The sequence below is a fragment of the Eucalyptus grandis genome, chromosome 4 (genome assembly GCF_016545825.1).
Source record: "Eucalyptus grandis isolate ANBG69807.140 chromosome 4, ASM1654582v1, whole genome shotgun sequence".
NCBI lineage: Eukaryota > Viridiplantae > Streptophyta > Magnoliopsida > Myrtales > Myrtaceae > Eucalyptus > Eucalyptus grandis.
The window spans coordinates 37,393,235-37,409,356 of NC_052615.1; the positions used below are offsets into that span (position 1 = coordinate 37,393,235).

General features: G+C 38.7%; 1 protein-coding gene across 1 annotated transcript; it reads right to left on the reverse strand.

The window, feature by feature from the left end:
• Positions 1-3,843: 3,843 nt before the first annotated feature.
• On the reverse strand, positions 3,844-10,562 carry LOC120292657 (MDIS1-interacting receptor like kinase 2-like). Its single transcript, XM_039310946.1, has 3 exons — positions 10,164-10,562; positions 7,904-10,112; positions 3,844-3,899 (listed from the first exon to the last, which is right to left on the reverse strand). Exons 1-3 carry the CDS (start codon positions 10,560-10,562, stop codon positions 3,844-3,846), a joined length of 2,664 nt encoding a protein of 887 aa, XP_039166880.1.
• Positions 10,563-16,122: the final 5,560 nt, after the last annotated feature.

Genomic DNA, 16,122 nt, shown 5'->3' on the forward strand with positions numbered 1-16,122 from the left:
CCTAACCTAAAAATTCGTCACTATAGACGCGAAGCCAATTTTGTGGCTGATTAGGCTGCTAAGGCCCATTTTAATGGCAACTTATCACTGAACTGGGCTATGTCCCCACCCCCTTTGCTTTCGGATCTTCTGCATTCTGAAGCCCAAGCTTCGGGCTACTGTCATCCTTTACATTCATGATGTAATACTTCCTATTGGGATTCGGTCAAACCAAAAGTCTAACTTGGACTTTCTTTCCTTCTGCGCGACTTCATCCAGAATCAAGAAATCACTTGCATCAATATTCGGTCAACCCAAGTTCAATTGGACATTCCGCTTTCGACTTCTTTGGGCGACTGCACTAACAAGGAAATACAAAATTGTGTGCCCCTCCCTTTAACTTTATTTCACAACCCAAAAGAATTTATGTATTGCTCGAAGACGTCCATAAAATATTCAATTCAGAATATTCTTATATCCAGAAATAATAAATAACCTCTGGTAAGGTTTCATTTATTGAGCTTCAACTCGAGATATATTTTAACAAAATCTATCAAGGGTGATTTCGCGTTTTTGTATAAACAGAGTGTATTTAGTTATAAAGAAGGTTGCCCCAATGGCTACCCTTTTCTCATGGGAAGAGGAAGGTGCGGCGTTTAATTCCCCACTTTCTCAGGAGGACTAAGGTGGATAGGTTTAGTTTCATGTGTGAATCTCGACGAAGTAGGGTAAAAGTCTAAAAGTGAGCCAAGAATTAAAGTGGGATAGATAAAAAAAAAAAATACTGGGATAAACCACATTAAAGTTGCAAAGTAAAAATAATGCAATCCCCAATATAAACAGGATAATTGCCAAGTCAATTGCCAAGTCAAGTCATCAATAATGCAATTTATGCATGACTTCCAATGCACCAATAACTAACTAATCAAAGTAGTTTTAGGAACAGGTCTCACATTGCCCCAGCATGCAAACGTGGGGTTGTACACCAAGCTCCATTTTTTTCTTTTTAACATCTCTATTATTTAGTTGGGAGTAGACTTGTCAAATTAGTGCATTGGATTAGTTTGAATGAGTCGCAATAGGGTCCCAACCCAAATTAATTTGTATTAAACTATAATTTTAGCAACATATGCCCAACATATGCCCAATCCAATCAAAACTCCAATTCTTAACAGCTTTTCTCCTTAAATATAGAAAATGACATACCAAATAAACTAACCAATTTTAAATAAAATAAACTTGAAAAAATAACAAATAAGAAATTACTAAAAATAATCATTTTAAATAACTCGCTTTTGAATGCATTAACAAAGTGACCTGTGTCAATTTTCAGCAATCATCGTCCCACTTTGTTAGCACTATCGCACCGATGTTGTAAGAATTTTTGGAAATTAAAAAAATTGAATTTGTAATAAAAAATTATGTTAGGAAAAGATCAAAAATGTTCTTCCTTCAAAAGAAAGGACATAATAGACACATGGAAGAACCAAAATTCATCCAACCATCTCCTATAAAATATTTCCTTCAATACAACGAACCTAGTATTAATCCATTTTTTAATATGTTGTGTTCTTAAGAGAGCTAGAGGTGATTGGACCTTCGCGCCCGTATTCCTAATTTATTAAAAAAAGAAGAAGAGCTGATTGAGGTAACAATTACTTCTCTCTCTCTCTCTCTCTCTCTCTCTCTCTCTCTCTCTCTCTCTCTCTCTCTCTCTCTCTCTCTTAATCCTGTGTTGCATCATCTATTTATCTAGAGCAAGGTCTAAATTGATAGGATTTCAAGTCCGTGGACCATGGACACAATTTCACAGCTCGCAGCTTTTGAACACGAGATGGCCCTCAATTATCAATTTTTTTATATATGTGTTTAAAGAAAACCAATTAACCATCTAAAGACAAAGCTTAGTCAATACGAAGTCTTCTTCACGCTAAACTGAAGGGGCCACAATGTATATTAACCAATCAACCAAATCCTACGCTTCCATCTAGTGAAACCTTTGGAAGCACTTGAGTTTTTCCAAGTAGACAAGAATTGCACATTGGGCCAATAGCAGGCTCTACTTGTTGGATTGCACCTTGAAAGGGGTTGTAATTGATAAGTCAAAAGTCACCAACAATGCATTTATGCCTAACTTCCAACCCACCAATAACTAGGATTGGTGAATGTTCTCTCAATTAGGACTTTTGCAAGTCAATTTCTCTTTTGAGTAATTGTTGCGCCATAGAGATGAATGTACCATTAGTGAAGTTCAAAAATATGGAAACTTATGGTGGCCAACAAATTGCCAAGCACTTTAAGTGATGACCTATGAAGACATTTCAGTGGATGATGTTCAAAAGGACTATATTGCAACTTTTCAAAAAGATTTAGGATTTAGATTGTGTTTCTCGAATGGCTAAGAAGTTTACTCATTGATTAAGTAACATTATGTGAAAATTGGCTAAACAAAAGGAAAGAGGGAAAATTGTCCAAAAAGTCCAAAAGCTATTATATTTTGACCAATTTAGTTTTAAACCATTTTAATATGCCAATTGAATCATAAACATTTTTACGGTTTGTCTATTGAGTCCATCCAACCAATTTTGCTCGGAAATCGCTGACGTAAGCGCAAGTATTGACATAATTTGTTTTTTCCTTCCATTCTTCCTCTTCTAGCCTAAGTGTCCAATTTTTCAAAAAAGTGGCACTTAAATGTACCTTTTGGAAATTTTGGCACTTATGTGTCCCTCCTACCAAGTTGTGGTACTTGTGGTATTCATTGATTGGCGAAGCATACTTGGAAGGTTTTACTTATGGAAACCTAGATCCTGATTGTATGGGCGAGCAGGATTAGTGGGCTATCGTCATATTCCTTAAATAACTCGAGATATCCCCTAATTGATTCTGTCCAACAAGTAGATTGGAAGAGCTCCTTTGGAAAGTGCCAACGGGTATGAAGGCATGGAGGAGTATATAAGGAAGACGTTCTAGTTATTCGAGTGTGTGCGCGATAGATAAATTCCAAAGTCTGAAGCTTCATGTTCTTTGCCAATTCAATTGTTGAGCGTAAATTTGTACTCAAAAGAGAGTTTATACATTTGTGAGACCTTGAAAAAATGTAGCAGAGTTTCTACACCGTGGAATCAATGACGTGATACCGTAACGACTCTTTTGATTCATAGTGAAATCCAGACGGTGGGCTGTCAGTGCGGGAGAGTGGACGTAGGTTTGGATTAAGCCGAACTACTATAAACCTTGTGTTCTTATTCTCTTCCCTAAACTCTTTTACTTTACTCATAACTCTATTTAATTGTTAGAGTCTCGTTTCTATTTTAAAGTTTACTGTTAAACAGACTCAAGTTAAAAGTAAATTTTTATACTATGCTTCTCAAAAGTTTGTTTTCGCACCTATTCACCCCCTCTAGGTGCTCGTAACTAACATTCACAAACTCTGAATTCTGTGCTCACTGCTCCAAAACATTTAGAAGTCACTAATCTTACTATCTTGCATTGGAATTTAAAGCTACAGGGCAAAAGAAAGCCTTTGCTAGAGTGATGGCGGTGTGAGGCAATCCCAATTTTACTGTCACACCCCGAACCTCGGGCGCGCCAACATCCCACCATGGTCAAACAAATGCAACATTCCCAGGTTAAGTTGCCGACCCATTCAGTTCTTTAATGCACATGCGGAAGCATATTATAAAACCCCTGACAATAAAATATGGGATAAAAAAGCATAGAACAATTTCACAACAGTACACTTTCATAAATCGACGGAGTTACAGACGAAGGCCTACAGCCAAAAGTCTATAAAAGAATGACTCTTAAAAAAGAACCATTTTATGACCTACAAGTCGTACACAAATTACAATCCTTCAAACTTCACCTCTGCAACTCCACAAGGCCAACCAGGGCGAACGCGCTCCGTCCACGGGGACCTGAAAATGTTGACCCACAACGGGGTGAGGCATTGTCTCAGCAAGTTCAACCCCCTAAACCCCTATTAGAAAGAGAATACGCCCAAAGGTGGCCTAGCCACAATATCAAGAAGACTTACCTCATCTTAGTCCTTACCTGCAGGTTAGTACAATTTATATAATTCAATCACGTGCAGTTATAAGAACCAAACCATTGCAGCACAATCGCATCATCCAAACAATTCAATTGCTCAGATCGTCTTAGCGATCAATCGACTCAGTCGATTACATGTCAGTAAGATCATCATACGGTCATTTTAATTATTCAATCACTGCCTTCACTCGCGACTCTACAGGTAAGTCTAACATTTAGTGGTAATCACGGCCCCACTCGGCACAACCTTTAAAAGGTGGTAGATCACAGCCCAATGAGCACGACCTCTGTCAGGTGGTAAATCACGGCCCAATTGGGCGCAATCTTTATCAGGTGGCGAATCACGTCCCTATTGGGCGCAACCTTTATCGGGTGGCTAATCACGGCTCTATTAGGTGCAACCAAATCCAATTTGGTGGCAAATCTCGGTCCAACTGGGTGACTTTCTAAGTTCACTCATAACCACATCACGGTTATCTTTCCATCAAATTCGACACTTTGGATTTTATGAAAGAAATCCCTATTTTTCACAATCAACATTCAATTTTCAATAATCAAACATCAAATTCATAATCTGAATACACGGCAGCAATCATTGCGAAATTCTGAGAAAATAAGGTCCCGACAAAATTTTCGGAATTTAATAAATAATTAATTTTATTCCGAAATTAATTAAATAATAGTATTTTAATAATTTCGAATAATAATATTTTATTATATTATTTAATAAATCCGAAATATTTAATAAATCAAAAATAAATTCATTTAAGTCACATCAAAGCTTATCTTAACATAAACACTTACTTAGCCTTAACTTAAACATACTTTAAGTTAATTAAACATCTTAATATAATCTACACTTAAATAAATTAAACTAACCGCCTAATAACACTTAACCTAAATTAAACCTCCCTAAGCATAATTAACCCTCTAATCCAGATTTAGTGAGCTAAACTCACTTGATTAGCGAGCCGAGCGAATCAAAATGACGAGGACGCCGAGGGGAACAACTTTTCTCAAAGCGGGCCAAGCATCCGGGGTCGGGAAGCCAGCCAAAACGGGCCAAAACCGGGCTGAGATACCCATTCTCTTGGCTGTTGTTTGAGGTCGACGGAGGGCGGATCCGAGTTAAGCTTGGGTCGGAAATGGGTGGAGAAGACTGGCGGGGCTTGGGCAGGCCGGTGGGGAGGTCGACGGCGGAGGAGGGAGCTCCGGCGAAGGCCCGAGCTGCTCGGGTCAGCTGCTACAACGCGGGCTGGCGCAGATGAGGGCAACGTCGAGCGGTGGTTAGGCGCGTGGGCGACGTGCGTGCAGTCGGGCGGAGTGGTGGCGGCGGCGACAAACGAATGGCGAGGGTCCGGCTGGCGATGTGCGACCACCATGGCTGCTCAGTTCCGTCGAGCAGCAAGAAGAGAGATGGAGAGGGGGAAACCAACGGAAGGGAGAGAGGAAGGAGAGAAAGGAAGGAGAGAGAGAGAGAGAGAGAGAGAGAGAGAGAGAGAGAGAGAGAGAGGGACCATTTTATTTTATTTTTTTTTTCTCTTTCTTTAATCCAACAAAGATGGCTCACCATGACCTAAGATGACATCATATTCCACTCACCCAATCCTCCACAACCTCTTCCAATGGTTGCAATTTCCTTCTCCGCCGAGGCATGAAACTTTGTACATTAAATTCTTCAATTCCATTCGAATCTCTTCCAATTGAGTCCAATTAAAGTTCATAAATTAATTCAATGTCACCACACTTCAATTCACACCCTCACTTGTCCATAGAACCTCCTTGAGTCCCAAGGGCACGACCAAAAGCGGGCCTACTAATTCCTCGAGCCAAATTAGCCATTCTCTGATTTAATTCGCTGAAAAACTCTGATTGCATGAAAAATCTTCCGATGATGAGTCAATGATCCTAAAATGATTTGTGACACATCATGACTTCCAATTTCTGAATTCGATCTCAACTTTCACGGTTAATTTCAATCTGGTGCAATTCCAGCGCATCCTAACCTACCGAGTAGCTTTCAGAAATTTTCTTGCATCCAACCCGAGGGTGATCAGTCCCCAAGTCTGACGCGTTAAAATCACTTAATTGCTTCGTCCAATAGGCTAGTCCTCTCATGAGTGGCCAATTTAGAGAGACGAACTTTATGCACAGATGAAATGCCCGACTCAATCAGCTGAAAATAGAATTAGAAAAATCGGGATGTCACATTTACCCTAAGGAGAACCCTCTTTACCACTTGGATTGATCTTAAGGCGAAGGGCATTAGGGGGAATGGAAATTTTTCCTTTTGTGATTGCAGCGGCACGAGTGGACCGAGAAGCATCGAAGAGAAGATGCAGAACTCGATCTTTCACAAGAATGCTTGTGCCGAGAAGCAGAGCTTCGTGATCAGAATCGGAACAACCATTCGGGTTTGGGAAGAGAGCCTTGCTGCCATTGGTATGATATTCCACGACATGTCCACACCTGGGCGACATGTTGTTTCGACAAGCTACAATTGCTTTTCCTTGAACAAACTACACCAATGTGAACGACACTAACCTTGGATGAAAGCGAGTGGAGCTTGCGAACGACGGACTTGAAGCTTGCAAATGACTTAAAGCTTGTGGACGATGACCTTGTGAAAGAAGAGAAAATGGCGAATAGCAAAAGCGACGAGGATCAGGTGAGCGGCATGGCCGAGGATTGGGCGAGTGCAATATGCTTAAGCAGCCAGGGAGAGGAAGGAAGAAAATATGAATAATTGAAAATCCTATTCAATTTGGAAATTTTTAAAAAATTTACCCAATTGCAGATTTTGACCAAATTACGCCTGTTCTAGTTGCTGGAAAATGTTCATCAGTGAATATTTGGCTGATTGGGAAGTTTAAGCCCTTATTTGAGATGGACTTGGTCACTTGAGACCCTTATTTAAAATAAAGTCCACTTTATATTTCAAGCCTTTAATTAGAATTTTTTCCTTAAAGTTAGAACTTGAGTATGCAATTTATCTATATTGGCTCATACAAAAGGTAACTTTCAACTCATACCAATGTACAGGAAAACAAAACATGAGAGTAGTCTATCGGATCATCCGAAGTGATGACGTACTTCATATTCATTAGAGGATAGAGGGGATTTTTAAACATGTTTTGAAGATAGTGGAATAGAGATTTTCCAAATTATCCCTTTTGTACACCCGATTCTTTCTCCTTCATAACGAGCTAAATCCCAAAAAGAAAAAGAGATATAGACAGAAAAGTATCATTTGATCTGCAATATCCATTAAAATTTTATTCCTGTAGACTCGATAGCTTTGCTGATAGTTATGGAGCCCAATCACTCGGACAAGTAAGCTTGAGTGCGTGCACATAATTCTCGCGCGACAAAATGCATGGTGGGTCGCGAATCAGCACTTGTGTGCGTGCACGCTAGTGCCGTTGTGACGATGATTGCCACTTTCTTGGCTAGTTGGCCAGTCGGAGGAGGAAAACGCGGATCGAGCACATCCTTCAGCATCAAATTTGCGTCCTCAGAGATTGTTGATGTTGGTGTCATTAATAGAGAAGAGAGAAGATCCCCTGGATGCTTTCCCATCATAATCTCTAGCGCCACTACTCCGAAGCTATACACGTCACATTTATTCGTTACCCGCATCATAATTGCTAACTCTATTTTCATGAAAGAACAATGCATTAATATTTTGATCAATGTCAAGTTGCACAAAAATTCCAAATTTCTTTGGTATTATTAATATGAATGACTTTTCAAAATCTATACTTGCTCTTAAAAAGTCTGATGAGAATTATATGATGAATCCAAATTTGAGAACAATTCATGCTAATATGTACAAGCGAAATGCATAGTTAGCTTTGATTATATGGCTTACCTGGAGCCATGTAGCCATGAGATCCGGCCACTGTGGCCCAATTCGATGAGTCTGAATTCAAGAGTCTTGCCGTCCCAAAATCTGAGAGTTGAGGCTCGAGGTCTGACTCAAGCAAAATGTTTTTCAATGTTATGTCCCAATGGACGATAGGCGGTGAGCAATTGTGATGCAAGTAAGCAATTGCGTGAGCCACGCCTTGAACAATGTTCACCCTTGTACCCCAGTCCAGTTCAACGGCTCCCGTTCCTCCATACAAGACATTTGCCAAACTACCTCTCTCAACAAACCCATAGACCAAGTACATGAAACCCCTCGTGGAACAGAACCCGTGGAGCTTGATCACATTGTGGTGTCGAACCTCGGTCAACACGCGGATTTCGTTCTCGAAACTCTGGCGGTTGACTGTTGGGACATTGCTGGATTCTAGTGCGTTGAGCTTTTTAACAGCGACGATTTGGCCGCTGGCCAATATGGCCTTATAAACGCTCCCGAACCCACCTTTTCCGATGCAATATTCTTCGCTGAAATCATTGGTGGCCTTGGCGATGTCGCTGAATGTGAACTTCCGTAACCTTTCCCATATGATCTGCTCAGATTTCTCGTGCTTTTTAAGACGCTTGATCTCTTCCTCTTTGTCAAGAAGATTTTTTCGCCACTGACGTAGCAGAATCACGGCAATTAGAATCGCCAAAAGTAGTAAGCAGCAGATGCCAACACTCACACCAACCAAAACCTTTTTTCTTTGGTCAGTCGATTTACTGCTTGTCCCACAAGGAGATAATCTGGTCACGTATCCACACAAGCCCGGATTCCCGATAAAAGCACTTCCCGGTGCTTGTTGGAAGAGGCGACCACTAGGAACTGCACCTATTAGTTTGTTGTATGATAAGTCTATAGAGCCTAAACTGCTCATGCTGTTGAGAGCTGCAGGAATTGTACCCGAGAAGTTGTTATGCGAAAGATTGAGATTTTCCAGCTTAGTAAGCTTTGCCAAATTGGACAGAATTGATCCTGCTAGTGAATTGTGGCTCAGATCTAGGAGAATTTGTAGTGCGAACAAGTTCCCGAGCTCCGGCGGTATGATGCCCAACAGATTGTTGTTGCTCAAGTTCAAGCTCAGTAAATTCTTGCAATTCGCTAGCTCATCCGGTATGCTACCGCTTATTGCGTTCTTCGACAAATCAAGATAATTTAGCTTCGATAAGTTTCCTAATGAGATGGGAATATCTCCAGCCAAATGATTGTTGCTCAAGTTCAGGCTCAACAACTCCCCTAGATTTCCCATCTCGTCGGGAATTTTCCCGGTCAAGTCATTGCTGTAAAAAGTCACGGCACGCAACTGAGACAACTTCCCAAGCTCCGGTGGGATGCGGCCGGTAATTTTGTTCCCATTTATCTGCAAAGTCTTGAGATTTGTACACTCTCCCCATTGTGTGGTGAGATTCCCGACAAATCGGTTGTTGCTGAGGCTTATAAAAACCAGATTCGGATAAACTCCAAATGCACTCGTGACATCTGCAGTGAACTGGTTGCTGTCCAGACGGACTCTCATTAGCAGTGAACAATTCTTCAAACAGTCAGGCAGCGGCCCAGTGAAGTTGTTCCCTTGGATCATGAGATATCGAGGAGCAAAGCCACTGCATAAATCTGGCGGCAGCTCCCCGGTGAAGCCGTTGTTCGCAAAGCAAACAGATTTCAGAGAAGGGCTGTACTTGCCTAAATCACGTGGTATTTCTCCCGAGAAATTGTTCGAGCACAAAGAGATCTTCCGTAAGTTAGGAAGGCGAGAGATGGTCTCGGGAATCTTTCCATAAAGCTGGTTCATGCCAAAATAGAGAGACGTCACCAACGTGAGATTCCCGACCTCCGGAGGAATAGTCCCCGAGAGCGAATTATTGTACATGGAGAGGTGATTGAGCTTGGTCAGACTTCCAATTTCGGGCGGAATTTGCCTGGAGATGAAATTTCTCTGGAGCTTCAGAGAAACAAGTTCGGTCCAATTTGTGAAGAAGTCAGGCAGTAACTCACCCGACAGGCGATTATGCGAAGCTCTAAATAATGACAATCTGACTAGATTGGACAGTGAGAGAGGCAGCTCCCCAGAGATCGAATTCTCGGCAAGGGCTAAGTAGGTGAGGTTAGAACAGAGCCCGAGCTCCGAAGGGATCGAAGAGGTCAACTCGTTTAGTCTCAAATCAAGCTTTTCAAGCTTTCACAATTGTCCAATGGAGCAAGGAATTGCCCCTTCAAAGAAATTGACCGCCAGCTCCAAGAATCTGAGCTGGGATAGATTGCCGATCGAGGACGGTATTGGGCCCTCGAGATTGTTGTTGCTGACGTCAAAGCGGGTCAGGTTCGGGAACGAAGCGAAGTCGAGCGCATCGAGCGTGCCGTTGAGGCTTGAGCCAGAGAGGCTGATATCTGTGACCAACCCGCCACCGTTGCAGGCAATGCCAGTCCAGTTGCAGAGATGGGGGATGTTGGTGAGGGACCATGAGCTCAGGGAAGGTAGAGGTGGAGGGGGCGAGAGGGAGTTCTTCCATTTGACAAGAGCTTGCGCCTCTGTGGTCGGTGATGGTGAGGCCTGAAATGGAAGCAAGAAGAGGAGACAGAGGAACAGGAAAAGGAAGAGGGGGCAGGTTGCAATTGATTTTGTCATGCTTAGCAAGATGCTATTAGGCTTCATGAGAAATGAGTGAGCTGAATGAACTTTTATAGCATGAAGGGTTCTAGTTTAGACCAAAGACCACGAGAAAGTGACAAAGTCTGCGGGAGTCTTACCGTGACAAACACCTGTTTGACTCCTAGTCATTTCCCCACAACGTTGCCTGCAAAATCCTACGTGTTATTTTTTGTAGAAAAGTTTTACCTAAATCACAAAAGTAGCCTTCAGACTACTAGTACTTCTTACTAATACCCATTAATACTTCGAAAATATGATTTGAAGATTCTCGGTCAGGTGCCAAAATAATTGAAATCCATCTATACAAATATTTGCTTGTTTAATTATAATAGACAAGCATTTGTCTAGTCAAGGCCACCCTCGCCTAAGCATGTAAGTGCAACCCCTACCCTCTTTGAGGCCCGCAAAGGTCAACGAGGCCCCATAGTGGCCGATAGAGGGAAAAAGAGAAAAAAAAAAGGAAAAAAAGAATAAAGAGAGGAAGGAAAAGAGAATATAAGGAAAAAAATATAAAATTAAAAAAAAATTAAAAATATTATCTAAAAAATTATTCATATCAGTCCTAATCAAACCACGTTATCAATGCCATGTCAACAATTTTCAACGAAAGTTGATAATAGATGAAATGATTTAGGATTAAATTGACAAAAATAGGGATAAGAACTGCGCAAGTGTTATTACGTTCATACAACATTCAATTAATTGTTATAACTTTTTTTCGCTTACATTAGTGTTACAAACTTGAAAAATCAATCACTTAAAACTATCGGCGATTTGCTTCGCCAAAAAATCCAACATCGACACCGGTTGTCTTACATGACATTGTCGACATTGAAGTGGATGTCAGTAAAAATTCAAAATAAAAAAGAAAATCGACGTTGAAAAATTATAATAAACAAGCATTTGTCTAGTCTGGGCCACCCATTGCAGAACCGCTTCATTGAATCTCAGTCCTCGCGAGCCTCCAGCAGAAATATCAAAAGGAAAAGGAGGGAAAGGAGGGGGGTGGGAAGAAGGAGCCCAGGCAAGCGACCGCAGAGAAGCAAAAACCCTAAAAAAATCTCAGAGAGAGAGAGAGAGAGAGAGAGAATAGCAGCTCAAAAAGAAAGCATTGGACGTGCGCTAACCAAATGAAACGAAACGATCATTAAAAATAAAGGAGGAGATCTGCACCATTTATTTTTGGTCTCTGCACAAAATCTAATTTTTATAAATATTCCGACATTGGGGAGGGTTTTTGGCTCGTGAAAATCGGCCTCAAATCGGATACGATCTGGAATTTACCGTAACTTCAAAACGGGCAGACCTAAAAAGGAGGAAGGCGGGAATCTGGATCTTATTGGAGACCACGGCCTCAAGGAGGCCCTCTCCTGAGACCGGCCTAGCTCAACGAGGCCCAACAGTGGCCGGTGAAGGGGAAAAGAGGAAAAAGAAAATAAGTAAATAAGTAAAAAGAATAAAGTATAAAAGGAAAAGAGAATATAAGGAAAAAAATATATGTAATTAATATAAAATTCATAAAAATATCAAAATATTATTAAAAATTGTCTATATTAGTACCGGCTATACCACATAGGACAGTCAACACCATGCCAACGATTTTAAGCCAAAATTGATCAAATATACTTAATTGGCAAAAGGTCAAAAAATTAAGAACTTAACTGGTAAAAGTGCAATAAATTTAAAACCTTTTAGACAATTTTCTTGTGTTCAACTCAATGTAGAGTTGCAACCAGAAACTCCTTAAATATCTGGTGCATAATTGACATAGACAATGCATATAGTGAGGTGGTGCTTGTAAAGCCAGCGGTTATTATAATTGCAAATTTGACAAGTTGCATCTTTGATTTTTTAATAGATATGGATGCAACGGTGATTTTTCTTTATCTATGGTAGAGGATATTGTGTTTGAAAATTCTTATGTGATAGTTAAATGTGTTGGTAGAGTTGGTACCTTGATGAGGCTCGCTTTTATAGTGAATTTTAAGTGCAACTTAAGTCTTGAAAGATGTTGTGGCAACAGAGGAGCCCATAAGGGGTTGTGGGAGAGTAGTGGTAGAGTCCGAGTTCAAGTTCAAGCAAAATAGTCGTAAATTAACTCAAACATCAAGCCAATATGAAGATTGTTGTGAATTTATCTCAAATGTGCACCCGTAAAGGAAACCCAATCTAAATAGATTCTCTAAACAAAGTTTAGTTTTTCATATTCAAATATTAAGGGGCGTTAGTTTTTGCCCATCAATGAGCAAAAGAGCTCTTGGCCATAATAATTCATTGTGTGGCATGCTGATAAATTACATCGTGAAGAATATATTTAGGTGGGTATTGGTTTTTGCCTATATGTAAGTAGAGAAACTACTAAGCGCGACAATCAATTATTCAAGCATGCTCATGAATTACACTGTGAAGAAATTGTAAATGTTTTGAAGACAATAAATCTTGTGACAAGATTTGTGAGTTCCTTTGTGAAATCAAGAGATTGTTCCTAAGGAGTTGTGAGGATTAAATATTATGTAAGTTATTGGACGTAAATAGGAGTTGTAAAACACTGAGTGTGTTTGAAAGATTCTAGAACGGTTGTAATTTCCATGGTATCATTTAATCTAAAGTGGAATTTCCATGTTGTTCTCCCTACAGAATTGATCACAGTGGTCGAACCATATAAATCCAATATCCAATTCATTTTATTGTACTGTTTATTATTATGTCTGATTGCATGTTTTTCGCAACACTATCTTTTAGAGGTAATGATGGATGGATTCAAGTACACTTTTGTCATTGCCATTGCTATTCATGTTGGGTTCATATGATTAATTTTCCCTAAAACTCCGTTTGTTTCATAAAAAATTTTCATTTATGAAAAATGTTTCCCAATAAGTTATTTTCTTGGAAAATAATAATATTTTTCATTGTTTGATTGAAATTTGAAAATAAATTTGAAAATATTTTCTGTTGTTTAGTATGGAAAATTTGATTTGATTTTCTTCAGCACACTCCTTTTAATAATATTTTTTTCTTTTTTCTTTTTAAAAATCAAATTTTTAATTACTTCCGTTTTTTTCTTTTTTATTTTATTTCTTTTATCTTCCTTCTTCTTTAGTTGATTGTTGGCCATTGGCCATGTGGTCGGTTGTCGGTTGTCGCCACGGTAGGCAATCGGCCAAGGAAGAAGGAAAAAGAAAGAAAAGAAAATATGAGAAAAAATAAAATTAAAAAAATAAAAAATAAAAGAAAGAAAATAAAAGAAAAATAAAAAGAAAAAAATAATTGAAAGGATGCACGGAAGAGCACATGCTTGGTTTGGGTGAAAGGAAGAAGAGGGAAAATGATTTCTCATTTTCCAAAAATGAAAATTATTTTCCCTATTTAAGAAAACTTCTTTTTGTGTGCCAAACACTAAAAATCTATAAAAAAAATATTTACTTGGAAGTTGTTTTTTGCGAAATGAACGGAATCTAAACACTAAAATATTTTTCCTTTTCTCAATTAAGAAAAATTATAAAATACTAGCTACTGGCCAAGTATCGACTCTAGTCTACTGAAGATTGCCACCATTACAAGGAAGCCATTTTTTTAATAAAAAAAGATCACCCTCTTTTTGAATTTGCTTATAAAATACCATACGGCGTATGTGATTTAGCAAAACAAATAAAAGAAATTATGGTGTCAATTCGAATGATAAAGTGCTATCGTTATTTTTTAAGCTACAGAAGTATACCTATAGCACTGGTAAACTATTGTCTTCGATCTAATTGTGCCAATTCTAGTGTCAAAGAGTTGAATGTCGATTTCGTGCCATTTGATAATGCATCAACTGATAGAGATCTGTTCAAATTCATGCGATGGACTGTGCAACATCAGAAGCGGTTAATGATGATTTTGCGCTATTAAAAGGTTGATTGAGGCAGGTAAATTAGGTGGGAGATAAAAACTATGAGCAACGAATATGGATTTAAAAGGCTACAAGTCAATCGGAATCAGGCAGAGATAGTTGGTAACATGAAATTTGTAGCAAAACTCTTGACTTTTATGGTTAAGAAATATCGTCAAGGTCGGTTTTCTGAACCTAAAAGATATTGAAGTGAGCACTTTTTTTATGGTTATCTGCTGAAGATTCCATTTGAGACCTGATCGAGCTCTCGCTAATTTGATTGCAGATTTAAAAAAATTTAGTAATACAATAAAAAAGTAGGATGGAAATTGAACAATTCGCTAATCTTTTCTCAAAATACAAAGAAAGGACATTTGGAAGTCACACAAGGGACCACCACGCACTTCATTTTGGCTAATGATCATCCATCAATCAATTCAACCATCGACAAACATATTTGATTAGAAAAAAACCAATTGAAAAAGCTAAAACCAAGGATATAATAGAAAAAGAGGAAATTCACCTACCATTAATCACGTCGGAATTAAAAAAAAATATAATTAGGTAATTCAAGACTCATCAAAGCCAGCACGACAGAAAAAGCAGAGCGGATCAACGCACTACCTTAAAAGTGGTGGGCACCACCGAAGGCTGCTAATAAGGAATAAATTGACCCCCAAATTGACTTTTACATTTCTTGCGTGCATCGAGGGCTAAGATACACTACTATGTTTGATTACTATATGGGTTTAGGTTAATTATAATCTATATTAATTGTAATTTTACTCAAATTGCATTCTCACCCTATAAACAGAGAATGCAAGTTAAAGAGAAAGTTGGCAAATGTTTAAATCAGTCCTCCTATTAAATATTTTTAATTAGAAACATGTTGTAACATAGGCACAATTACATCATTTCTTGTTTCATCATTAAGTAAAGGTGCGTGAACAAGCTAATGTAAACATAGAGAGTCCTTTAGGAGATCTTTGCTTGCTAATCTTGTAATTCACAAAGACCAATAATACGTATGCATACATTTATTTGGAGGAAAATTAATTATTATGAGAATATTTTTCTAAAAATGATCATTTGCACGGCTTACAAAAATGAATTGGCGAAAATAATTTTCTTCATCATGAAACTATATAAACATAAACTGTTATTGACGACGAACCTTAGTATAAAATTTGGGAAATGAGGGCAATTGGGAAAATGACAAGGACGATATCGACTAAAAAAAATGAGGCTAGTAATATTGTCACCCATTGTATTAGAGAGCAATTTTCCTAGACACACTATTCATCTATTCGAGCTAAACTACTTGAACATCAAATAGATTACACTCGAATCTAATTGAAATTTCTCACAAAAAGCGGGACAAAAATTCACCAAGAATAACTGCATAAAGGTCGATGGTATGAACGATTCCTTTTGGAATTATAGAAAGCAGTTTTTGGCTTTGAAATAATTGCAAAAATTGATCTATCTCAAACATATTGATCAGAGCCAGCTCAAGTCCATAAGAATTTGTAGCTAGGATTTTGGCTTTACATTTATATCCGGATATTCTCTTGGCCTTTTATACGATTATATTGCATTACATGTCTAGCTTTACATGGATTATGTGGATCTACCTATATTTAATATAAAGATTGTTTGACAATT

Bases quoted from the DNA above. Each gene is read 5' to 3' on its own strand.
- LOC120292657 (XM_039310946.1), bottom strand. From the start codon at position 10,562: ATGACAAAATCAATTGCAACCTGCCCCCTCTTCCTTTTCCTGTTCCTC. The intron at 10,113-10,163 runs GTCAATTTCTTT...CAATTGTGAAAG, and splicing joins TCAGATTCTTGGAGCTGGCG to CTTGAAAAGCTTGATTTGAG. The intron at 3,900-7,903 runs GTAAGCCATATA...CAACATTTTCAG, and splicing joins TCATGGCTACATGGCTCCAG to GTCCCCGTGGACGGAGCGCG.